This window comes from Sphaerodactylus townsendi, linkage group LG01 (assembly GCF_021028975.2).
Source record: "Sphaerodactylus townsendi isolate TG3544 linkage group LG01, MPM_Stown_v2.3, whole genome shotgun sequence".
NCBI classification, from domain to species: domain Eukaryota; kingdom Metazoa; phylum Chordata; class Lepidosauria; order Squamata; family Sphaerodactylidae; genus Sphaerodactylus; species Sphaerodactylus townsendi.
Genome location: NC_059425.1, coordinates 14,248,846 through 14,274,675, shown reverse-complemented (window position 1 = coordinate 14,274,675; position 25,830 = coordinate 14,248,846). Strand labels below are relative to the sequence as shown.

The following is a 25,830-nucleotide window of genomic DNA, read 5'->3' as shown; positions in this document are numbered from 1 at the left end:
TCATTGTTCTCTGCGATTAGATACTGCAGGAACGCCAGTTCTTTGCTGATAAACCACCCTCTCCCTCCGCTCTTCCCATCTTGGCAGTATTTGGGGAGGGGGAGGGCAAGAAGTTGAGAAAAATCAAATTAAAAAGTGACCAAGCTTGAGAAAGAGAAGTGTTAAGAAAAAAACACACAGTTTATTTAATGAAAAACTCAAAAAAATAGGATGGGGACAACAGACCCCCAAGAATAAAACATGTCAAATACCAACAAGGCTCCGAAATCGAACCCAGACAGAAATTCTGAATATGGTGTGTTAGGAGTTTTGAGCCTGCAATCCAACCCGCCCGCCCGCCCCAAATTAAACACAGTTACAAAAATGAGATTATATACAAAACTCATTTATGTACAGTGGCTGACACACACAGAAGAGCACAAGAAAAATCCAGACAATCTGGATTAGATGAAAAATGTTCCAGAATGTGCAAAGTCTACACAGCAAAACAGGAAACATGACGGCCCAGGACAAGACCCACTTACTGTAACAGTCAAGACATCAGAAAACTAGTTGTGAGGCAGGGTGGGCTTGGGGGTGTGCAAAAGCAACAAGCAAAGATCTCATGGAGTCCTCTGGGGCTTCTTCACACGAAGCTGATTGGTAGGCGTCGTTTCCTCTTTGGTAGGGTCTTTCGTGTGGTGGGGGTGGAGATGCAAGGAACACCACCTGGGCTTCAGTGGCTCGCGGAGTGGTCTAAACGCAGGCAATGAAGTCACTGACCTCTACTGTAGATCACACCCTGCACAGAGGCCGCCTGGAGTCTGAGCCTTGCTCTGCTGGATACGAAGTATGAACTGGATCGGGGGAGACGTGGATCCGACAAGCTCAAGGTGCCTTTCTTTCCTGGAGGAAAGGTGCAGTTGCCGGGTTCTCCACTTCCAGAGGGGTGAAACGGCAGCACAGGAATACGTTTTTGGCGCCAGGATCTTTGCTGTTCCAATAACATAACTGTTCTGTGGGACCAGACCCTGAGGGCTTGGGGCAGGGAGGTTATTTGTGCGGGGATACACATGCTCAAAGCAAACAGCTGCAGGGTTTCAGCATCAAAAAAAATAAAGACACACAATCCCTCGCAAGCAGTGGACAGGGGGGCTGAGGCAGGCAAGCCTAATTTCAAGGATTTGAAAGCAGGAGGAAAACGTCAGCTTCACAAATGGAGAAGACAAAGCCGTTAAGTGGGATCCTTGACCCCACTCGTGAGCGAGAGCACAGCCCTTTGCAAAAGCAGGAATCCAAACAGGCGGGCCACAGAAATGGACACCAGGCACGCAGCACAGTGGACGCACGGGAAGGCAGCCTTGCGCTGGTTTGACAAGTGGGCACAAACTGTGGGGGCGGGGCTTCTTCTGCTGTGGGCTGGAATGTGGGCAAAGACACAGACTGGCCAAGGACCAAAGAGACCCAGAGGAGCTGGAGAGACCTACACCTCGGTGAAGGAAAAGCCAACTGGTAGCCAGCCATTCATGCCAATCTTCCCTCCGCCCCCCAGCCAACTTGCACAGCTTGAGACCTGCAGTGTCGGGCATAGACTGTAGCTCGACAATCCCCGCTGTTGCATTCCCAAGCAGGCGGCAGCAAAAGAAAAAAATTATATTGAGGCTTATCATGCTTCAGACAGCTGCTAGGCAGACCTGGTGGGCAGCACTTGGTTTAGGGTGGATCGTGACTCAATGCAGCCTTGAAGGAAAGGAAATCTGCTCTCAAAAGAAGGGCCTGTCAGGGAAATGAATTTGGACATGGAAAAGAAGAGGATGAGGCACACAATCCACTCCCTGGCAAAGGGCCAAGGAATCCTAGGGGCTGGCTATGTGGGAAAGCGAGTGGGTCTTGGAATTCCTCCCCCCCCCCCATAATAAATTGCGATTACAGGCATGATTGAGGGTTTGTTTGCATCCATCATGCTCTAAAAGTTAAATCTGGGCCAGGGAGTGGCATTGGTTCCACTATCAAGGGGAAGAAGAACCTACACAGCGAACCAATGAATGCCAAGGACATCATTGCTGCAGAGCAGATGGGGGAAGAATATTCAGAGTTGTGCTTATTTAAGTACCCCCTGCTCTAGAGAAAGACACAGAGAGAGAGAGAGAGAGAGAGAGAGAGAGAGAGAGAGAGAGAGAGAGAGAGTTTTCATGCAGAGGAAGCAGCTGCCCCAAACCCCTAGGGGACAAGGGACATGCTAGAATGTAGTGGGATGAATTTCTCCAATACGCAGACGTGGAGGGGGGCAGAGGATCTCAATCAAGACAGAAGATAGACAAGACACCCTTCAAAGGACTGGTAGTTTAGGGGAAAGCGCATCTTGTCCAAGGAGAATCAGAGCCCAAGTTGTGCCAAGTTGCTTCCAACTGTAGCAGCACAAACTCACAGGAAGGAATTTTGAAAGAACTCTACCACCAAATCTACCCCTCCCCTCGGGGGACAAAGACCTACCAGCCGTAAATACAATGGAGATGCTGATCTTGGCCACTCAATCAAAACAAGCGGCTCATGGTAAGGTCTGGTGGGAAGGACACGGCCTTGGGGAGAAAAAGTCCGAAGAGAAGAGAAACTGAGATTCACCCCTTTTTGTTTAGGGAGAAGAAAGTCTGGCCCAAGAGCTAAGATTCATTTGCCTCCTTTCTTCCTCCTGTCCACAAAGCTTCCCTTCCACCCTAACTGCTCAGAAACCAACAGAGTCATTTTCAGGTACTTCAGGCCCAATCCCAGCTACAAAGAATCAAATATTGGGACCTCTGAAACGACAAGGGGATACTGACATGGACTGGCCAGGGGAGTGACTGTGGCCGCGGACCCTGTTTCCTGTCAGAGCCATTCCTGGCTGCCCTGGGCATTTTGCAGTTTTAAGCTTTGTGGACCGGAGCTGCTCCATTGTCCACTGAAGTGGACTGACACTGTGCTGTCAAAAAGTACATTCATGAAGATTACCCTGCACACGCCACTGAAAGATGGGGTTTGTTTATTGCTGGTCCGAGGCAAGTTTAGGGCAGGAAAGATCTTGGAATGCCCTCCAGATCTGGAACACTGTGTGCATCTGATGGCAAACAGTTAGAAGATTGAGGAAGCCCAGGGATGCCATTCTATGTCCTGGCATGATATCCTCAGGGGACATTTTTCTCTCTCAAGTTTTAACAAAACAGGAGCTAGAAAAAGAAGCAGAGCTGGGACAAGGGCGGGGGAGGGAAGTATCTGGGGGAAAGAGCTCTCATCCCGCACACAAACACACCTTTCAAAGTGCAGGCTTGCTACAGAGAAGCAGCCTCTCCCCACCTCCCCCACCCCCAACCAAAAACAAACACCACAGCCATTCTGCATTCCTCAATCACTGTCAAACTGACCATTGCTAGGCTGAGGGTGCAAAGCCTTGCACGGAAATTCAGGTGATTTCTTCAACGGGGACTTCTCGGGGCAAAGGCCGTTCCTCTCACTGTATGACAGCAGACACTTTGGGAAAGGAATGTTTGGCAGGGTCTGTAGCTTTTAGTATGGCACATACTGCCCCTGTTCCAAAGGAGCCATGACACAGACCTGCATTTTTTAAAAATAGGAACAGACGGGACAGGCTGCAACAACCCCCGTTCCTCCCCGCCTCAGAAACGGCTGAGATTCCTGCAGAGGGGGGAGTCGTCACACAGAGGACTCACTCAAGAAGCAGCCAAGAATGAAAAGGGCAAAAAACAAGTCTTATCCTTCGCAGAAGCCGCTTGGAACTTGCTCAGGGCTGATCCCTCAATGCTCTCGCCAAGCACAAGTTGCACAGAACGTTTGTCAGTGGAAGTTAACCTCCTGCCCAAAATGGTGGACAACCCCCTCCCACCCCGGGCCACACTCCCGGGTAATGCCACACTAGCGAACAAGACACCCCTCCCTTACATAATGCCTGCAAGAGGCTGGTGGGTAGATAGCGGGCCACTTGCTCCTCACACGACACTTTGCGGGGAAGAAATAGTTATCCCGATTGCTCGGTCTAAAAAGTATTGTGCGAAAAGGTTACTACAAGTACAGAAGGCTGAACAGGCCGTTCTGCCAGAGAGGTTCACGTGGAGTTTTATGCCTTCACCTTTCCTCCTCCTCCCCGGCAGGGGTGGGAAGCCTCACGTGAGCGGTGAAGGCACCTTCTGCCAGCCTGGTGCTCTCTATTCCACAGCAGCAACACAAGAAGGGGGCGGGGAAAGAGAAGAAAGGCCTTTCCCGCTCCCGGCAAGGCCAAGCCAGAGCTGAGTCCGAGACACGAAACAGCCATTGCGGCCTCTGCAGCTTTGTGCTTTTGGAATGGCTGGATCTGAAAAGAACGGTGAGAACGAGAGAGCGGGCTCGGGGTAGCTCTCCCTTGGCTCAGCAAAGCCTGAACACGGAACAAGAACGATGGTGCTTGAAGGCAGATTTTTTTCGTGGACCACAAGTTCTCCAAGACATTCTTCAGGAAGACACGGATGCACCAGCGCGGAGTGTGTGTGGTGGCCGGTAGAATCCAAGATTTCGGGGTTTGTCCTCAAGACACAATTTGCTCGACCCCCGACGACATGATGTGGCAGCAAACATGAGAAAGCGGTCAGCAGCAGCTCCTGGGCTGGAGGCAAAAAAGTAGCATCTCTGTTGGCACCAGAGCCCGGCCCCTCCCTGGAGAGACCGGATCGACAGACAGCAATGCGGGTGAAGTAACCACAAGAGGGCGTCGCTTTGGCTGATGGTTTGGACAGACGTGACGCCATGTTGCAGCGGAGTGATGAGGACGCAGGAGGGGTGGCCCCGCTGCTGACATCAGGCCGGCTTGGAGCCAAACAGTCCGACAGGAAAGTGTTTCACGTGAGTGGGCCACTGGGCAGCTAGCTGGAAAAACTTGATGTCACTCCACTCCACCCCATCGATGGAAACTAGGAGGGTACGGAAAGACAATTTAGAACAGGATCCCTGCAGGCCAAGCAGCCCATTTAACATAGAATCATAGAGTTGGAAGAGACCACCGGGGTCATCAAGTCCTGCAATGCAGGAACACGCAATCAAAGCATTCCTGACAGATGGCCACCCAGCCTCTGTTTAAAAACCTCCAAAGAAGGAGACTTCACCACTCTCTGAAGCAGTGAATTCCACTGTCGAAGAGCCCCTACTGTCAGGATGTTTTTCCTGATGTTTAGGTGGAATCTTTTTTCCTGCACCTTGAACCCATGACTCCTGGTCCTAGTCTCTGGAACAGCAGGAAACAAGCTTGCTCCCTCACCAACATGTCAATTTGCATGTGATCAAGTCACAGCTGACTTACAGCAATCCCCTTGGGGTCTTTCAAAGCAAGAGACATTCACAGATGGCTTGCCACTGCCTGACTCTGCAGAATCTTCCTTGATGGTCTCCAAGTACCAACCTTGCTTAGCTTTTGAGATCTGGCAAGCTCAGACTATGCTGTACCATTCCACATCCCACGAGAGGTTGTGTGTGGGTGATTTTGCAGTTAAGTCACAGCTGACCTGCAGTGACGCTGTAGGCGAAAGGTGTTTGGAAGTGGTTCGCCACTGCCTGCCTTTGTGTGGGCTGAGAGAATTCCGAGAGAGTCAGAAGACAGTTTGGATTTACACCCCACCTTTCTCTCCTGTAAGGAGACTCAAGGTGGCTGACAAGCTCCTTTCCCTTCCTCTCCTTACAACAGACACCTTGTGAGGCAGGTGTGGCTGAGAGTGTTTCAAGAGGACTGTGATTTGCCCAAGGTCACCCAGCAGGAATGTAGGGGTGCGGAAACACATCTGGTTCACTAGATAAGCCTCTGCCACTCAGGTGGAGGAGTGGGGAATCAAACCTGGTTCTACAGATTAGAATCCACCTGCTCTTAGCCACTACACCACACTGGTTCTCAACTAGCCCAAGATCACCCAGCAGGCTTCCTGTGAAGGAGGGGGGTGTCGAATCCAGTTCACTGGATTCTTTAGTCCACTGCTCTTAACTATTGCACCACACTGGTTTTCTCAGACCCAGCCTAGTTTGCTCTAAAGACTCAAATGATCTTGTTTCAAAGGCAGCCCACAAAAGCTATGCTCGTAGGGAAAAGCAGCTACACGTCCAAGACTGTTCTAGGATGCAACCTTCCACACAGCTTCTCCTGTGTGTTCATTTTGCTTGGCTCTCAGCTCCCACTCATCTGCGCCAGCCACACCCTATTTCTGGCAAGGGCAAAAGCTACCTGTAAAAGCCACCCCACTCCCAGCTGATGGCCTTCTCCCCCCAAGGCCCCCACCTTAGCCCCTGACGGAAGGGTTACCTTTCAGCATGGTTTGTTGTTGCTTCGCCGAGCAGATTAGCCGACTGATTCCGTCAATCATTTGGCTCTTGGAATCCACCTCCCTCTCTTTGGGTTTCTTGCTCAGAAAAATGGTGGGAACTAGAAAAGAAAGAGGAACCTGATTGATGAAGGTGCCCCCACTTCTGCAAGCAGAAAGCGCAAGGATGAAACCAGGCAGGAAAAAGACACACCCTCAGCCGCAATCGCCTCTGTTGCTACCCAGCCCCGACAGTACAGCCATGGGACAAAATGCCACACAACAGTGAGAGAGGTGGCTACCTGAGAAAGGGCCTTCTTGGTCGTGGCACGGAAACTCTAGAACTTTCTGCCCAGGGAGACTTATCTGTCTCCCTTTGTCATTATTTTTCGCCAGCTACTGAAGACCTTTTTTTGCCTCGTTTATTCCTTGCAAACTTCCTCCCTGGTTGTGTTTGTATCTCTATATGCTTTCATCATATTGTTAAATATTTTACAGATACGTGTTTTGTGTTTGCTGCCTTGGGGGCCCTATTTCGGGCAGAAAGGCAGCACAGAGAGGCTTGAAATAAGGAGGACTGCTGTCAGGTTGGTCTGCAGGGATGAGACAGCCAATATTCCTTTTGTTTCCTTGCCAGCCTTGGCTAGCTATGTCCTTGGGCTGTCACCCTCAAGGCCCAAACTCTCTTCCCTTCCCTCCACCCCAGCAACAACTTCCCACCTTTCTTATTCTTCTCTTTGGTGACAACGGTCATGGCCATGGTCCCGGAGAGCTGGGTTTCCCCACTGTTTGGAAGCCGCGACACCTGCACCGAGCGGAAGACACTCTTGAGCGTGTATTTAGAACTGGCATCCTTCTTTTCCCCTTCCTTCTTCTTTTCAGTGGGCTGAGCAAGCCAGTAGTCCACCTGCAGTCCAATGACATCCCCGTAGGGACTATTGGGGGACCTGCGATGCGGAAGAGAAGGGAAGGAGAATGTGAACAAGCTTTCATTGCAAAACGCCTCGAAGCTCCCAGTGGGAAGGTCACCTGGCCAGTGTGATGCGGCGGCCAAGAAAGCCAATGCGATTCTGGGCTGTATCAACAGGAGTTTAGTGTCAAGGTCGAAGGATGTGATTGTACCTCTCTATTCAGCACTGGTTAGAACTCACCTAGAATATTGTGTACAGTTCTGGGCACCACAATTCAAGAAGGATATTGACAAGCTGGAAAGGGTCCAGAGCAACCAAAATGGCAAAAGGTCTGGAATCCATGCCCAACGAGGAGAGACTTAGGGAGCTGGGGATGTTTAGTTTGGTGAAGAGAAAGTTGTGACATGATAGCCCTGTTTAGATATTTGAAGGGATGTCATGTTGATGAGAGAGCAAGCTTGTTTTCTGCTGCTCCAGAGACTAGGACCAGGAGTAATAGGTTCAAGGAGAAGGAAAAGAGATTCCACCTAAACATCAGGAAAAACTTCCTGACAGTCAGGGCTGTTTGACAGTGGAATGCACTGCCTCTGGGTGTGGTGGAGTTTCCTCCTTTGGAGGTTTTTTAAGACAGGTTGGATGGCCTTTGATTGTGTGTTCCTGCATTGCAGGGGGTTGGACTTAATGGCCCTTCTGGACTCTTCCAACTCTATGATTCTATGACCAAAGAATGGAGCAAATTGAAGTGTTGAGGTAATGTGTGCTCCCCCCACCAAAGTCAATGCCTGGCGGGCTCATTAATGGTAGGAGTTTTTTTATATCAGAACGTTAAGGTAGCTTCAGCATTTTGGATCTCAGCTGTGTCTGTCCAGAAAACCTTGTAAAGTTTATTACAAAAATATGATGGAAACGAGGTCTAACCAATGATGAACAGACAATCAAAAAGATTGGTGTTTGGAATATGCTGCCACAGGAGGTGGTGATGGCCACTAACCTGGATAGCTTTAAAAGGGGCTTGGACAGATTTATGGAGGAGAAGTCGATTTATGGCTACCAATCTTCATCCTCTTTGATCTGAGATTGCAAATGCCTTAACAGTCCAGGTGCTCGGGAGCAACAGCCGCAGAAGGCCATTGCTTTCACATCCTGCATGTGAGCTCCCAAAGGCACCTGGTGGGCCACTGCGAGTAGTAGAGAGCTGGACTAGATGAACTCTGGTCTGATCCAGCTGGCTTGTTCTTATGTTCTTATGTCATTCTTTAGATATTATAAACAGTTGACTCGCCATGTCTCCATTGCAGGTACGCCACTGAATGGGACTTATAAATGAAGATAAACTGATTAATGAAATGGATAACACGTTACTAAAGTGGAATACGGAAGAAGAGGGGTTAAAATCGGTGATGATAAAATGGGCAAGTAATGTGGGGAGAAACATACAAATGGACAATGGGGAAGATTATGGAAAAAAGATCTGAAGTTTACATCTTGTTGTAATATGAAAGAAAATTACTATAAAAACATGCATAGATGGTATTTACCACCAAAAAATTGTCTAAAATATATAGTGGCTATCAAACGAATGCTGAAAAAGTCAACAACAGGATGGTTCTTTTTTTTGATATGTAGTGAACATGTCAAGAGGCGAAAATTTTTTGGGGTGCAATATTAAAAGAAATTCAAAAGATCATGAAAACAACCATTGAGAAAAGACTTGAGGCATTCTTGTTGGGGTTGATGGGGGAGGATATTCCAGATTAATATAGAACACTTTTTATGTACGTGACAACTGCAGCAAGGATTTTATGTGCATACAAATTGAGGGACAATAAAATTCCAACAAGGCAAGAATGGATTTTAAAAGTTAACAGAATGTGCAGAGATAGCAAGGCTGATGGTGTATGGAAGAAAAAAGAATAGGGACAATTTCCTTACAGACTGGAAACCCTTTGCGGACTACCTACTGAAAACATATACAAATAGAGAAATAATGGCAGGATTTGAGATTCAAATGAAAACAGCAGATTAGAACTAAAATAGTTTTACAAGGACTAAAAGCAGAGGAAATGCTGATACCAGCTATAAGCACGAAACTAGATTTGAGTTTGGTTCCACAATGAGGTAGCTGGAGCCACCATACATGTATGTAGTGATGTCTTGAAATGTGTGTTGTTGTTGTTGTTGTTATAGTAGGGGGATTAGATTTGGGGGGTTTTCTTTTTTTCTGTATGTGTTGTACGTGTAAAATAAAAAAACTCACTTATTAATAACAGCATTACTGTTTTACCATAATTTTAGCTTGCTTTTCTCACCGAGACTCAAGACAGATTTCAAATTATGAAAAGAAGTTCAATCAAGTGGGTCAAGGCAGCAAGAAAATCATGCCTGCGCACCAAGGCTAAACTTTGCCAGCATGTGAGCCAGCATGGTATAGTGTGAGCCAGTATGGTTTAGTAGTAAGGAGTGGCAGAGTCTAATTTGGAGAACCAGGTTTGATTCCTCACTCTTCCACATGAAGCCTGCTGGGTGACCTTGGGCCAGTCACAGTTCTCTCAGAACTCTCTCAGCCCCACCTACTTCACAAGGTGTCTGTTGGTGGGGAGGGGGAAGGGAAGGCGTTTGCAAGCTGCCTTGAGACTCCTTAAGGTAGAGAAAAGTGAAGTATAAAAACCAACTCCTCTTCTTGCCATTTGCAGAATGAGTTCCAGAGTCATATACACCCCCATACCTCATCAACTGCCATTCGACAGGGCACCTGCTTTCTGTTCATGCCAGGGCTGTTTCTGGAAATGGGAAGGGCAGAAAGGCCCTTGAGGGGGCAAGGAAGGAAGCAGATGAATAGCAGGTGACCCACATTGTGGTGGAGGAAAGGGCTTGTTGGAAGTCACATTGTGAGGGCACTGAAACGGCTTCCAACTCAACCCTTGCTTCAAATGGGCTTCAAGCAAAACTAATTTCTTGCCAAAGAACTACACAGCTTTCCCAACTTTGGCCTTTTGAAAGAGGAGGCAGCAGTAAGTCCAGAAATCCCCATTCTCCCAGTCCATAGCACTGACCTACCCCAGGATCTCCGCACTCATTATTGCTTTCCCCCATAAGCATGGAAAGGTCCCCTCTTCCCTGAAGCAGTTCTCCAGCCTGCTGTGCCCAGCGGCAGGGCATAGATCAAGACTTACCCCATGACCGCCAGCCCACTTGTCATAGAGGGAGATGACGGAGGAGTGGCAGTGACGTCCCTGGCAAGGCCGGAGGTAGAGGGGGGAGAGGTGGAGGGCACTGTCAGGCTGATGACGGGAGGATCATCTCCGTCTCCTGCAAAGGAAGGAGGGTGTGAGGCTTTGGCCAGGAGGAGCAAAGAGAAGCCAGTGGGCAGAGTTCACAGGTCACGGCCACTTCCATGTAAACAGCAACATCGGCGCTCCAGGTTCTCCATCTGGGTCCTTTGGACTCAGGTGGAAGTCAAGAAAGGAAGCACAAAACCAGGTTTCTAAACCTTTAATACGCAGGGCGCAGCTAGGGTCACCAACCTGCAGGTGGTGGCTGGAGAAAATGGCTGCTTTGGAAGGTGGATTCTAGGGCGTTATGCCTTACTGAAGCCCCTCCCCAAAAGCCACCCTCCTCAGGCTCTAACCCCCCCCCCCCCCCCCGGAAAAAAATATCTCCAGATATATCCCAACAACCCTAGGCATGGTTTTTCCCCCTGGACTGAAACTGGAGGCCTACCTCATTGCTGCATTAAGCAAACACACTTGTGATCAACTCCCAGACCAATGGGCAAGTGTCCCCCATCAGTCATGTGATAGCTCCAACCAATGCTAACCATGTTTACCTTTGCCCAGGTGTCCAGGGATGGGCCTACGTGTTTGGGCCATGGAGATACTGCCAGAATTCTCTCACAGCTGTTGGCTGAAGCCCAGGGATGTGTCTGGGTGCCTGATTTTTCCCCTAGACAATATTTCAGCCCCCAAAACAGCAGCACTCCAGCGACCCCACCCTTTCCTACATACAATTTCAGAAGCACAAACTTATACTTGTAGCTCTAGCATAGCAGGAAAGTGCGTGTTTTTCCTTTTTGCAAGGCGGAGCCAAGTATTTCCAGATCAATGCCAGCTAAATTGCCATTTCGTGCTCAGAAAGCTTAAAATCCAGATGGGCCCAAAAGAACTTGCAGTGCTCCAAGCCAGGCTGTGCAATCGTACCTGTCGTCGCAGGAGAATCTTCAATGAGGCCCACTTTAACCACCTGAAACACAGGGAGGGGGGAAAACAACAACGCTGAAAGGCTTCGGAAACAAATCTTGGCAAATAATTCATTGCCAGGTGGAAATTAACACCTCTGCCCTTCCGACGGCAGGCTACTTGATCTCATTCATTTCTCGTTCCCTGTATTTATAGATACACACACCGTTTATCATGATGAGCGTCAAAGTGGTTTACGTAGCAATTAAAACATCATTAGGCACAAGAGTGCTTTCTGAATAGACCTAACACAGGCCATGATTAAGGAGGGACTCCACTACAGCAGCTGGAAGGTGAACCTTATGCTGGAGGGTAGAGGGGTGCTCTGCTGAAACACCATCCCTTCTGCACTGTTATGAAATAAGGCACACTTGCTTTGGGCCGGTTTTGTCAACCTGCCCTCACCAGTTCTGTATTTGCTGGCGACTGTCAAAAACTCTGGATTTTGAACAAAAGAACATCCTGCTGCCAATGGCTGCCAATTAGCAGCTTGTTAAACTGCATTCAGCATCGGCTCCTGTGACTGGTAGCAGGGGCGTACTGTCCAGAGAGACATATTGGGTCAAATGTCTCAGGACTGCAGCCATTTAGTCACCGTGGGGGGCGGAAAAATCGCCCCCCCTTCCTTGTGCAAAAAAAGTTGTTTGGTCATGGTGGGGGAGGGTGTTCGCCCATACGGGGGTGGGGGTGGGGGTGGAAAACTCAGATTTTGCACCGGGCTACATTTTCCCTAGATACGCCTCTGACGCCTCAATCTGGATTGGCCAAGCCTGGGATAAACAGCAGGACCCTGGATCCCTGCCTTCCACAGGCCTGCCCAATGTCCTTCAAGGGCCTGCTTAAAGCTAACCTCAAAAAACAAGTCTCAAAAAGGTTGGCCTGAAGGAACAGGCTTTGGTAAGTCTTGGCCTGGCTTGTCCAGCCCCAACTCAAGGTCAGCTGGATTAAAGTCTGCTGCAAGCAGTGGAGTCACCTTTGCTCAATAGCCATTTCCTCCAGAGCTGATTCACGTTTTAAAAGAAGCAGAGGATCAAAAATAAAAGGCGCAGCAGTGGTGTAGTGGTTAAGAGCATTTGCATTCTAATCTGGAGAACCGGATTTGATTCCCTGCTCTGCCACTTGAGCTGTGGAGGCTTCTATCTGGGGAACTAGATTAACTTGTGCTCTCCGACATATTCCTGCCGGGTGACCTTGGGCTAGTCACAGTTCCGTCAGAACTCTCTCAGCCCAACCTGCCGCACAAGGCGTTTGTTGTGGGGAGAGGAAGGGAAGGTGTTTGTAAGCCACCTTGAGTCACCTTACAGGAGAGAAAGGGGGGATATAAAAACAGGAGAGAAAGGGGGGATATAAATCCAAATCTTCTTCTTCCTGTAGGCCTTCTTTTTTGCTTTCTTATTCAGGTCCTAAATGAAACCTGGGGTCCTAACACAGCTGTGTTTTATGCCCACTACTAAAATCCACAACTGGCAACTACAGAGCTCTGCCTGTAACTGACTATCAAGGGCAGACCACAGCCAAAGAGAGAATGGATCTTGTCAGATAAATGGTGTGTGTGTGGGGGGAGGGTGGGTGGGTGTGGGTGGGCGTGCGGGCGTGCTTGCAATGGTCACTCATTGATGTTGGCTCTCTCTTTTCATGCTGTCAAGTCACAGCTGACTTATGGCGACCTCATAAGGTTTTCAAGAGACAGCCAGAGGTGGGTTGCCGGTGCCTGCTACACCCAGCAACCCTGGACCTTCTGGGCCGTCTCCCATCCAAACACTAACCCTGCTTAGCTGCCAAGTTCTGATGAGATCAGGCCAGCCTGGGCTATCCAGGTGAGGACAGGGGCCTCTACTCAAGGCCAAGTTGCAAAACCTACCCAGAAACCTGCAGGACAATGTTGTAAAAGAAAACCGAGATGTACTTGCTGACATTTCTATAATGCTAAAAAGGTGGAGGTTTTTTTTTAAGCTTTCAAGCTGCCCTACTTTGTCCCAAAAAAATGCAAACCCTTTTATTTTCCTCCTGTAAGTAACACAGGGGCTTGAGAGCATTCTATAGAGTAATGCATCTGAGGTTTCCGCTTAATTGGCGGTCGTTGCATCCGCGGTCCCAGTGCGCACTCAGAGTGGGACGCGGCAGAGCTGAGTCACCTCCTCCTGCCTGGCTCGGGTTGACTCAGATTTCCCCGCTGCTTTTTACAGTTCAGAACTCCTGCCTTTTTGGCTAAAAATACCGCTCTTTCCTGCCAGGCAAGCTAAATTTCTTTGCAGGGAAAGAGTGGCCCCCAGCGGCAAAGCAAGCTCTGCATTTACCTCACAGTCACGCCAGCAGGCTGAAGGAACACCCTCCCCTCTGGGGTAAAAAATCAGGAACACCCTTTGCATTATTCCCTTGCGCGACAAAACAGGAGGGAAGGAAGGGGCTTGGCTTGATAGCGATAGCCATTTGAGAGTGTTGCAGGAACGGGAGGACACAAAGTACTTTGCTTTTATTCTTCTTGCTTTGTAAGAGGGTCTTTTTTTCCCCTTAGGCAGGTTAGATTTCAAGGCGGGGAGACTTGTGATGACAGGAGTAAAAGACGCAGTCAGTAGAGGGACTTCAGGGGTGCAAATCCCCTCCCCCCCCCACGATTCCTGACACCAGGAACAATAAAACCTGAGATGCTTTCTATCTGGGCTTTTAGGTAAAGTTAGTCCCCTGTGCAAATACCAGTGTGGTGTAGTGGTGAAGAGCAGGTGGGTTCTAATCTGGAGAACCAGGTTTGATTCCCCACTCCTCCACCTGAGTGGCAGAGGCTTATCTGGTGAACCAGCTGTGTTTCCGCCCTCCTACATTCCTGGTGGGTGACCTGGAGCTAGTCACAGTTCATTCAAGAACTTTCTCAGCCTCCACCTAGCTCACAAGGTGTGTGTTGTGGGGAGAGGAAAGGAAAGGACCTTGTGAACCACCTTGAGTCTCCTCACAGGAGAGAAAGGTGGGGTATAAATCCAAACTCCTCCTCCTCCTCCTCTTCTTCTTCATTACTAACCCATGAGGGGATGACATATCACGACGTTTACTAGGCAGATTTTCTTCACGGGGTGGTTTGCCGTTGCCTTCTCTATCTGTCAACACATTACCCCCCAAAAGCTGAGAACCCATTTTACCGACCTCAGACGGTTGGAAGGCTGAGTCAACCTTGAGGCAGCTACCTCAACACCAACTTCTGAGTGTTTCACACATAGAGGAATGTGGGAGAGGGATTAATGAGGGATACAATAATTTTAGCTCATGTGCCCAAGCAATGTGTCCCCTTCCCCAGACCCCCAGACCCCCGTGCCACCTGCAGGCTGCAAGGAACCAATGGGAGATCTCCTTAGGTCTCATCTCCTAATTCTCATTGTTGCCTTCTTGATGACATGGTTTCCCTCAGAAAATGTAGGTTTCTCGACCTCCAAGTGAAGTTTCCTCTGGTTGCTATTCACTCCCACCCCCACCTCTCACCCAAATCAGGAACCCAGCAAATCAGACAAGACAGTGTTGAAACAAGGGCCCACTGGAAAGGTGACCGTTTCCCTCTGAGCCATTCAAATAGCTATGTGTCTCTGTTGCCCTTTCTTTTTGCTGCTTGGGGAAGGGCAGAGGTTCTATTTCCATAAGCTTTCTACAGCTGTGGCAAGGCAAACTGTAAGGGCACAAGAGAGCCTATAGAAGGAAAAGGGGCTGACGTTGTAAACCATCAGCAGCTGGGTTGCCCTGACATATTGTGCTGCCACCGATTCAGCCCTCTTTGCTGCTAGTCTCCAGAGAAGAGAAACAGGGGAGCAAAAATAAAAACCCTATAGCAGAGGTCCCCAACACAGTGCCCACCTTCCTGCTGGGTGACCTTGGGCTAATCACAGTTCTTTGGAGCTCTATCAGCCCTGCCTACCTCACAAGACTGTGGGGAGAGGAAGGGAAAGGAGCTTATAAGCCACCTTGAATCTCCTTACAGGAGAGAAAGGTGGGGTATAAATCCAAACTCTTCTTCTATCAACATCTTTCTCAGAACTCACCAAATGTTTTTAGAAAGCGGGTGAGGCCAGATAGGGCTCTTGCCCAGTAAGGGCTTCTATTTTGCCACTGAAGATTTGATTACCGTATATACTCGCATATAAGTCGACTTTTTCAGCACATTTTTTGTGCTGAAAAAGCCCCCCTCAACTTATATGCGAGTGAGGTGTATTTAAAAAAATATTTTAGGGTTTTTACTTTGTCGGTCGCCAGGGGGCGCAGTTTTTAGGCTAGTGGCACCAAAATTTCAGGCTATCATCAGGTGACACTCCAGCCAGGTTTGGTAAAGTTTAGTTCAGGGGGTCCAAAGTTATGGACCCCCAAAGGGGGTGCCCCATCCCCCACTGTTTCCAATGGGAGCTAATAGTAGATGGGGCTACATTTTGAGGGTCCATTACTTTGGACCCCTTGAACCAAACTTCACCAAACCTGGGTGGTATCATCAGGAGGGTCTCCTAAAGATACTCTGAAATGTTGGTACTGCTAACATAAACATTCCTCCCCTGACAGGCACCCTCAAATTTTCCCCAGATTCTCCCTTTAAATCACCCCCCCCCTTTCTGAGTGGATTTAAAGGAAGTATCAGGGCTTACAGAGCTAGTTTCCTGTTTTTCTTTGAAATAAATATTCAAAAACATTTAACCTACTGATGCCTCAATTAATGTAATTTTATTGGTATCTATTTTTATTTTTGAAATTTACCAGTAGCTGCTGCATTTCCCACCCTCGACTTATATGCGAGTCAATAAGTTTCCCAGTTTTTTTGTGGTAAAATTAGGTGCCTCGACTTATATGCGGGTCGACTTATACACGAGCATATACGGTAGCTATTAGATTAAAATAACATTATTTCGGGGGCAGCTATCAGCAAAGTATTGGTTTCATTATTTCTTTCTCGGGAAAAGCCGAGCGAGTGTTAAAAAAAAAGAATCATGCTGACGGGAGGTGCCGCCGCATGGCGATAAAACGCCGGATGCCTGCTCTCAGTCGTTGGAGGTTTCAGAATCCATCAGCAGCTGCGATCTGGGCCGGCTCCTTGCCAAGCCCATAATCAAAAGCGCTCGATCCAGAAAGATAAATTTAGCCCCGGCAAATGGAGTCTGATTTAATACTGTCGCATCTGAATGGCGGCCGCAACCTCCGCTCGCCGTCAGGGGGTGGGAATCGTTTAGCAGAGCTGCTGTTACTCATTGTCGGTTGAAGAGAAAGGTGACATTAACGCAAACGCGGCAGCTCTTGGCAGAGAATGTTGATGTGAAATGTTTAAAAAAAAATGCCGCTCTCCTTCCCTAATGCAATCCCCTCTCCAGATACAGAGAGACCCATGGCCCCCACACACTATAAAAAGCAGGACACGCACTTCCGGCGCATCTGATCAGATCACCAAGCATTTGTTTTTATATATCTATATTTATATGTCTGCAGCTCTCAGCAGATGGTCTCTTAAATGCCTCTTCCATTCTCAACAACAAAAAATGATAAACCGAGCAATGATAAAACAAAACAAGTACCAAGTCATTATGGACCTGTGGGGTGGCGTCACATCGTGACGTTTGCTAGGAAGACTATGTTTATGGGATGGTTTGCCATGGCCTTCTCCCAATCGTCTACACTTTACCCCCAACAAGCTGGGCACTCATTTTACTGATCTTAGAAAGATGGAAATATGATTAAACTTTGGGCCAGCTTCCTGAAACAGACTACCGTTGGGATCGAACTCAGGTTGCGAACAGAGCTTTGACTGCAGGTGTCATGAGCCAGCCCCTGGGTACTTTCCAGGACTCAGAGGACCTGACAACATGGTGCAGCCAGAGCTGGCTGCTCCTGAGGAAGAGCAGGCAGCAGAGCCAACTCCCGGCCTTTCCCTGCCTGATGCCGTGCAGTTGGAGGAGCCTGCAGATCTCCCTAGGGAACCCAGTAATGAGCCAGCTGTGCACAGAAGGCAGAAGCAGAGGCAGCTGCTGCAGGAGCAAAGGAGGAGTGCTCATCTTGCAGCAAGATATGAAAACATAGAAGTGTCTGTATCTGATGAGGATTAACTCCTTGCAGAATCCCAGCCCCGTGGGCAAGGCTCTGTATATAAGCCTTGCCTTGAGCTTGGTTCTGCCTGGGTTCAATGAGTGTGTTACCTGTCGCCTCTGCATGCCTGGTCTACTGCTGATTCCCAGGCTGTTTATCGGATCTCCTGTACCGCAACCTGTGGACTGACTCTTGGCTATGCTTTTGCCTGCTGCCTGCCCTGACCCATTGGACTGTTTCCTATGCTGTTGTCTGCCGCCTGCTTGGCCCTGCGGGGCTGGACCCAACCACAGCCTCACAGCATCCCACGCCCTGCTTGCCGGAAGCACGGTATTACTGCAGCTTTCCACTCTGTGCCGTGGAGGTCCTTTAGTCTCTTTTCAGCCCAGAAAGTAAAAACATTTTTGAACATTCAGAACAAGGATAAGGGAAAGCTGAGGAGGATTGGTACTAGGCAAGCCAAAGGGCCACCATAGGAAAGGTCTGGCCACTAATGGCCACCTAGATCCTGAGCAGCTTGTCAGATTATAACTTGGCAGCTTCCAAAGAAAATTTGCAATGGCCGTGGGGGCAAAATATTACACTCTCCAATGCGGAGGTATGAAATTTTGGCAATGGGTTCCTCTGAGCGCAAGACAGAGAAACACGCAGTCCCCTTCAGACAACAGACCGATTTCGTTTACAAATTGTAGCCAAGTGGACTGAATTTTATACATTGAATGCAACCCCCAATCCTTCGCAAACTAAGTTCATATTAGGGAACTAGAATATTTGAGAAATGAAGGCGCCCTTACCCCAATGAAAGGGATGAATTTCTGGTAAGAATCTTCATCTTGGCTGCGGGGGGAAAAGAAGAAAGAAGCAGTGAAAATCTGACCAGCGGGAAAGGCAGAAGAAAGTCTACGGAAGAGAAGGCGAAGAGGTGACACGATAGCCATATTTAGATATTTGAAAGGATGTCATGTTGGTGAGGAAGCAAGCTTGTTTTCTGCTGCTCCAGAGACTAGGACCAGGAGTCATGGGTTCAAGGTGCAGGAAAAGAGATTCCACCTAAAACATCCTGACAGTAAGGGCTATTCAGCAGTGGAATACACAGTCTTGGGGTGGGAGGAGTCTCCTTTGGAGGTTTTTAAACAGAGGCTGGATGGCCATCTGTCGGGGGTGCTTTGATTGTGACTTCCTGCATGGGAGGGGGTTGGACTGGATGGCCCTCGTGATATCTTCCAACTCTATGATCCTATGATTTTATACTAATTCTCCCCTGGCTTTTACTAATCTTACTGGCCAAGGAACTGCACATAAGCTCACCTCTTTAAAACAACTAATGGAGAAGAAGCACTTACAATTTGTGTTTGCAGGTCAGCATTGCCTCGGCCACAGGCAACTGGTGGGTGACATTTGCTCCACTCACATACTGCGTGATCCGGCCAACCACATCAAAAGGCTCTGGAGGAGAACACAGCACAAAAGGAAGAGGGCGTTGAAGCCTCAGCATGCCGAGGGCCAAGATTTCAGGCTCTCTCTCAAAGCCTGGTGTGGCGCTGGACTTGGCACAGAGGCAAAACGACCTTCATACCAGACATGTGGCAGGTTGGAATGAGGGCCAACACCAGGGGCGGTCTGGTCATTACCAGAGAAACAAAAAACACTTTGCACTCCGGCTGCTTCACCTATTTAATGTATACACTTATAAAACGAAAACAAACCTAACCCAAACTTATAGCCCACTCCAAGTGTCATATACAAAAGAAATCTATAACGCAGACCATACAGGTATAATACAGATCAACACAATCGCAAACAACACTATGAAATCCAAGAACCATTTGTTAGAAACTTTGGTGTTACTGCATTCCAGTATAGCCTATAAACTATTTTTGAAAGGAACGGATGTTTTCCACAGCTTTCTAACAAACGGTACTCGGATATCATAGTGTTGTTTGCAGTTGTAGAAGATTATCTGGGCTGCTCTCCCTGTGTAAGGCAGGAACAAAACAGGTCAATGAGTTCCCACCTGGAAACGGCCAAGCTTCCAAGATGCCCCCCCCTCCTCCTCCGAGCAAAAAAGTTCTCATTCAGTACCTGCTACATGTCCATCTTTGACTGGAAATGACAGGACTATACCTGGGATTCAACTTGGACTGAGGATGCATGCAAGGGAGGGGATCTGTGTACTGTGGGTGCAATCCCCCCCCCCCACCATGGGAAGAGAGGAAAAATACCAAGGCCTACAGAAGGACATACAAGCAAAAACGTGGACCTCATCTTGATGCAGCCATCAGTGCTAACAGCTATTACCTTTTCCTCCAAAAAAAATTTTTTGCAGTAAACTGTGTCTGAGAGCCAGAATGGTGTAGCAGCAAAGAGCAACAAACTCTAATCCGGAGAACTGGGTTTGATTCCTCGCTCTGCCACATGAGCGGCAGACTCAAATCCAGAGAACCGGGTGTGATTCCCCACTCTTCCACATGAAGCTGGCTGGGCCAGTCACAGTTCTCGCAGAACTCTCTCAGTCCCACATACTTCACAAGGTGTCTGTTGTGAAGTGGGGGCGGGGCAGGGGAGTGATTGTAAGCTGCTGTGGGACTCCTCAACATAGAGAGAAAGTGTGGTATAAAACCCTGCTCTTCTTATTGTTGCTACTGTTGGCTGCTGCAGTCCCCAGCTATGCCTGACTGAGCTCAGGTGCGTTCAAGTTCCAGCAGAAGATGCTCCCCTCTTGCCAAGACCTGTGTGGCTGGTTCTAGACAATCCTGTACTGCTTGTTTTCAAGTGCCAGCAGCAGCACTGCCCCAGTGAATCCTAGCTAGGAGGCTGAGACAGGACCATACTTGCCAAGCTGGAACACTGCGCTGAACTAAAAGCCCGGTGTAGATTTGTGGCAATCTCAGTGAGGTTTGCCTCTAATTTACACGGATCACGGATGTATAAGAGGAGACAAGCCCATAAGCTGAAGAGCTTCATCGAAGTGGGTCTTCTTGCTAACATCCACTGCATTCTGATCCCCACCTTTGCCTCCTTACCTGTCACAGGGGGTTCGGCTTTACTGAAAAGCTCTCTCCAGGCAGAGTCCTGAAACATATTGCCGTATCTGCTGTCCACAGAGCCCATGTATTTTGCTACAGGGTGAGAACCTGGGAGTGGAAAGAGAGAAAGTATCCCTTTTGTAAGTCCTGCCAAGTAAGCGCCGTGACAAGGCAAAAAAAAAAAAAGGTTGCTAATACAAAATGCCTTTTGGGGTCAGGAGCTGTCCCTTTCTTACCTGCAGAATCCCAACCTTTCCCAGCGTTGCCCTGTTATTTCATAGCCACATTTAAGGAGATTCTGATGCTGAGTTTTTCAGCTGGGGCTCTCCACCAGTTCAAGATTGTGGTTGGTGGTCTTAAATTAATGAGCTTTAAATATATTTTCTTCAATCTCTCCAAATATATTTTCTTCAATCTCTCCAAATATATTTTCTTCAATCTCTCCAAAATTTATTCTGTGCTTCAAGTATATCCTGCCTTTCTCTCCATGGCAGGGGTCTGCAACCTGCGGCTCTCCAGATGTTCATGGACTACAATTCCCATCAGCTCCTGCCACCATGGCCATTAACATCTGGAGAGCTGCAGGTTACAGACCCCTGCCCCATGGGAAGCCCAAGACCAAACTGCAAATCGTCAGCAAAAGCTACCTGCCACTGTCCGAGGGAAGTTCATGTTTAATACTGCCTCAAGCCCTATACAGCAGGACGGAACTAAAACAGCCTCAAAATAAATATGAGGGTCTTCGGATTTCACATTAGCCAGTTTGAGAGCCAGCATGGCGTAGCAGTTAAGAGCATCAGACAAGGGTCCGGGAGACCCAGGTTCAAATCCCTGCTCTGCCGTGCAAACTTGTTGGGTGGCCTTGGGCCAACCACACAAATTCAGCCGAACCGACATTACAGGGTTCTTGGGAGGATCAGCTGGAGGGGAGGAGAAAGAGGTAAGCACCTTTGGGTTCCCATTGGGGAGCAAGGAGGAGTATAAGTGAAAGGAACTAATAAATATTAATTAAAAGTCATTAGGCACAGCACAAGACCAGGGACACGGTACATTAGGTACATTAGGCACAGCACAAGACCAGGGACACCGAGATCTAAGTTCAAATCCAGCCATAAGGCTCACTGGCAGGTCTTTGGCACTCATCTATGAGTGGGGAAAACCTATAGACACTGCCTTGAAATCCTTAAAGGAAAGGCAAGATTTTTAAAAAAAATGCACTGTCAGATTGAAATTTTCCCATTAATCGTGTTAAAATGATGTTTACAGCTTTGAAAGGAAATGCCCAAAGCATAAAAGGTGGTTAAAAATGCACTGCTGTCCAATGTGTCAACAGCGCTGAAAATGCACGGGGCAAAGAGATTTCCCTTGTTCGCAAATGTTTTCTGCATCAGAAAAAAATCTATATGGCCAAGGTCAGCCAAACAAAACAGGCATGGATTTTTTTAAAAAACCAACAGAACAGATAAAAATTGCTAAATAAAAAACATCTGGAAAGCCCAATGTCCATTTCTTATTGGTCCTTTGTTTAGACATTCCGAATGCTGGATTCACTACTAGCTGCTTAACAGGAGACCCGGAGAGGCCAGCCTTGTTACCTAGCGGGATGATGAGGAATCTCATGTAGCTCAGCCAGTCCGACGTCTTGTTGGCCAGCTGCTTCACAAAAAACCTCAAGATGGCACTTAGGTAGCTCTGGCCTCCCACGGACACCACCTTCACCGGACGCGGCATGGAGGAGTTGCAGTTGCAGCTGAAGAGAAAAGAAAAGAACGGGGGCTGTTAAAGAAGTCGGGCTCAGCCCTATCAGCATCGACTCGTGCAAAGCAGGAAGGCACCGCTCTTTCAACCGCCAGACCAGGCCTAATGCCAGAAGTTCGGTGCCAGGGACCTCTTGGCCTTGAAAGCAAACATGGAATGCAGAGATGCTGCAGCCCACGCTATACGGTCTGGTGCTTCCCCGTTCCTTACGTGAGAAGTATCACAGAGGGAGAGCTCAAAAGTCCTTGCTTCAGATTCATAATAGTCACCTATTTTCATGTGTCACATATCTTCATCTTTTGTTTTTAAATGTCAAGGTTTTTTTTTTATTGTTTTTAGCATGTACCACCTGAGCCCTTCAGGGAGAGTGCAGGAAATCATGTAAAATAAAATATGTGCTCACACAGAGGCATACTGGTTTTGAGGTGCCAAGAAATGCAACTGAACTACTCAAGACAAACATGTGGATGATTTTATGACTTTGGTGGGTTATCTGGGCTGTGTGGCCATGGTCTGGTTGTTTTTGCTCGTAGCATTTCGCCTGCATCTTTGGCTGACATCTTCAGAGGCATATCTCTGTGACAAAAGTGTGGAGTGATTGTTTGGCAGGGTATCTATATATTTCCCGCTTCGCAGGGCGGTGAGGCACATTTGCATGGGTCTGCGTGGAGTTGATTTGTGATCGCATCTGCAATCAGCAAGACATTCTTGACATTATTTGCAAAACTGCTGCAAGCTACTGAGTTTGCCTTCGCAGGGGAGGACAGGATAAAAATCCAACAAACAAACAAATAGGCAAATACACTCAGACCTCTCAAGGGGACCTTAAACTCTTTCTTTTAGAAAGCTCAGAAGGGTTTACGGGCACTCCCAAGGGCCTCTCATCCAGGCACCAATCAGGTCTTCAGCCATTTTGCATTCAACAACGTGACAGCATCAAGCGTTCTCATTCACTGTGCCCATTATGTTCAGCCTGGTATAATGAGAAAGGCTCATCATAGCAGGCTGAACTCTCCCATTCCAATCCACAAGAAAGACACTTTCCACTGCATATTCAACAAAGCTCTCATTGAGCATCATCATGCGTGAAGGGCAAGCAAGTCTGACCAATCAGTGGCAAACATGTCCTCAGGGGTTATTGATTGCACCATTAAAATGCAGATGTACTGAAGTCTATCAGACCAACTGTCGCAGCTCTACACTTTATAAGGGAGATGGGACCCAAACGGAAGTGAAAAAGATTGCAGATCACTGACTGCTTGCAAAAGGGTGATGCTCTGCGGGTTAGGGTCAATGCTGCGGGTTAGGGTCAAGCGGGTTAGGGTCAATGCTTCACCCCTGATCAGTTTTGATAAAATCAGTCTCCCTGTCCTTGTATTAGCATTTTAAAGGGGGAAAGACAGGTTTGCAGATAATGTTTTCCCCCCATGAAACAGGAGCACTGTAGGCCAGTGGGAGTGGAAGAGTTAAGTATCCTATTTCCCCTCTGGGTGGCCCTGATCCAAAACTGGTGCTAGATGAGCACACGTTTTGTGCTTTGATCCACAATTTGTGCCCTGTCTACTCTGGCCCACGGTGACCCACAATAGTGAAATGGGAACACATCACTCATATAATGCATGAAAAGGCGTTAAAAACACCAGAACCTACGAATTTCAAATACTCCCTTTTATTTGAGGAAGACTATACATACCCAGGGAACTACTTCTTCTAAGTCCCAACATCCCTCTCACCAGTATCAAGTGAGCAGACCCTCAAAAGCTTCAAGGGAGCTCAGTGTTTAAAACGGAGGGTCCCATCTGCCCATATGAACCTACCTAGGATCAAAAATATTCTGGAGATCCGCTTTGCATGCCCACTTTAGCCAGTGAGAATTGCTGGGCATGTAAGACAGTGTCATGTAGAAGTTGCAGACAGAAGATGTAACTCTGTGCCCCAGAAGATTCACTTGACTGACTCTCTTCTTGCCTTACAACTTTTAGTGAAGATGATTTTATTTCAGGGATGCAGTGGGCCATTTTAATTGGCGGGAATTTTTATTCCTCCCTGCTCCAACCGCTTTTCTATCATGGCAATATGGATTTTAAAAAGGAAAAGCATTTGGATTCATACCCCACTTTTCTTAATTGTAAGGAGTCTCAAAGCAATGTATTGTCGAAGGTTTTCACAGATGGATTCAGCAGGTTGTGGTGGGTTTTCCGGGCTGTGTGGCCGTGGTCTGGTGAATCATGTTCCCAACGTTTCGCCTGCACCTGTGGCTGGCATCTTCAGAGGTGTATCAAAGAGGGAAATCTGGACACAGTGTGTAACAGACTTCCTTCTGTGATCCACCTCTGAAGATGCCAGCCACAGATGCAGGCGAAACGTGAGGAACAAGATTCACCAGAACATGACCACACAGCCCAGAAAACCCACCACACCCAGTCTCAAAGCAGCTTAAAAATTCCTTCCCTTCCTTTCCCTACAACAGACACCTTGTGAGGTAGGTGGGGCTGAGAGAGTTCTGAGAGAACTGTGACTGGCTCAAGGTCACCCGGAAGGCTTCGTGTGTAGGAGTAGGGAAACAAATCCGGTTCACCAGAGAAGAGTCTGCCACTCATGTGGAGGAGTGGGGAATCATACCCAGTTCTCCAGATTAGAGAATCCACCTTTCTTGGCTGCGATACCCCGCAGGCTCTCCTTGAGGTCTGTCATATTCTGCCATTTTATCTTGTTAGTTTCCTTGGGCATTACATGCAGAGTGGAAAGGGAACATATACATATTCTAAACTAATTAAAGTGAGATCTGCAGCTGTACCAGCACCCACTAGAGGGCACTCAGAAGCTAGGGAATTTCAATCCTGTAATTATATCCGGAGCTTTGCTGTTTACAGACACAACACTCAGAGCAGGTAAGGCAATACTTTCTGGGTTGGCAGCACCATGTAAGCCTGCAAGCCCTTGAGGAGGCCGGGCACTTTCTTTTACAAAGAACAGGGCTCCCAGATGACAGGGAACGCAGGCAGAGGAGGCAAAAAGCCAAGCTGGATGTACTGATCTCTAATTCCACGCACTTCAGGGCACCTCCCACTGTTAACCTCCCACTATTAACTTTCCTGTGATTTTCTCCCAAGCAGAGAATGTATGCTGTTGCATCTTTATATTATGGAGCTTGGGAATCAGTTCTAGAATAAGAGCTGCTGTACCCCAATCCAAAATCAGACCTGGCCAGACTACTCATCCAGTGTTGTCTACTCTAGTCAAGAGCAGTCCTTGGCCTGCTTTCAATTGGATAGGCCCGTGGTGGTGAACCTATGGCACTCCAGATGTTCATGGACTACAAATCTCATCAGACCCTGCCAGCATGGCCAATTGGCCTTGCTGGCAGGGGCTGATGGGAATAGTAGTCCACGGACATCTGGAGTGCCATAGGTTCGCCACCACTGGGATAGGCAATGGAATGGACTTTGGGCACTTATGCCAAGTGCTATGCCACTGACCCACAGCCAGGAGACAAGTCTTGAAAGGGGTTTCCTTTCATCCCAGACGTTCTGCACATGCTCAAAAGCACTGTGACCACTTGGAATGATGCATGAAACTG

General features: G+C 48.2%; 1 protein-coding gene across 3 annotated transcripts in view; it reads right to left on the bottom strand.

The window, feature by feature from the left end:
* Positions 1–161: 161 nt before the first annotated feature.
* PACS1 (phosphofurin acidic cluster sorting protein 1) overlaps positions 162–25,830 on the bottom strand; it is a 112,006-nt gene continuing 86,337 nt past the window's right edge. For all 3 annotated transcript variants that reach the window (XM_048511461.1, XM_048511470.1, XM_048511477.1), the window contains exons 16-24: positions 22,088–22,242; positions 20,490–20,600; positions 18,810–18,912; positions 18,261–18,303; positions 11,392–11,434; positions 10,369–10,504; positions 7,005–7,231; positions 6,287–6,406; positions 162–4,913 (exon numbers count right to left, since the gene is read on the bottom strand). In XM_048511461.1, the coding sequence (XP_048367418.1) occupies positions 4,801–4,913; positions 6,287–6,406; positions 7,005–7,231; positions 10,369–10,504; positions 11,392–11,434; positions 18,261–18,303; positions 18,810–18,912; positions 20,490–20,600; positions 22,088–22,242 (1,051 nt within the window). In that variant the 3' untranslated portion in view covers positions 162–4,800. The remainder of the gene's footprint in view (positions 4,914–6,286; positions 6,407–7,004; positions 7,232–10,368; positions 10,505–11,391; positions 11,435–18,260; positions 18,304–18,809; positions 18,913–20,489; positions 20,601–22,087; positions 22,243–25,830) is intronic.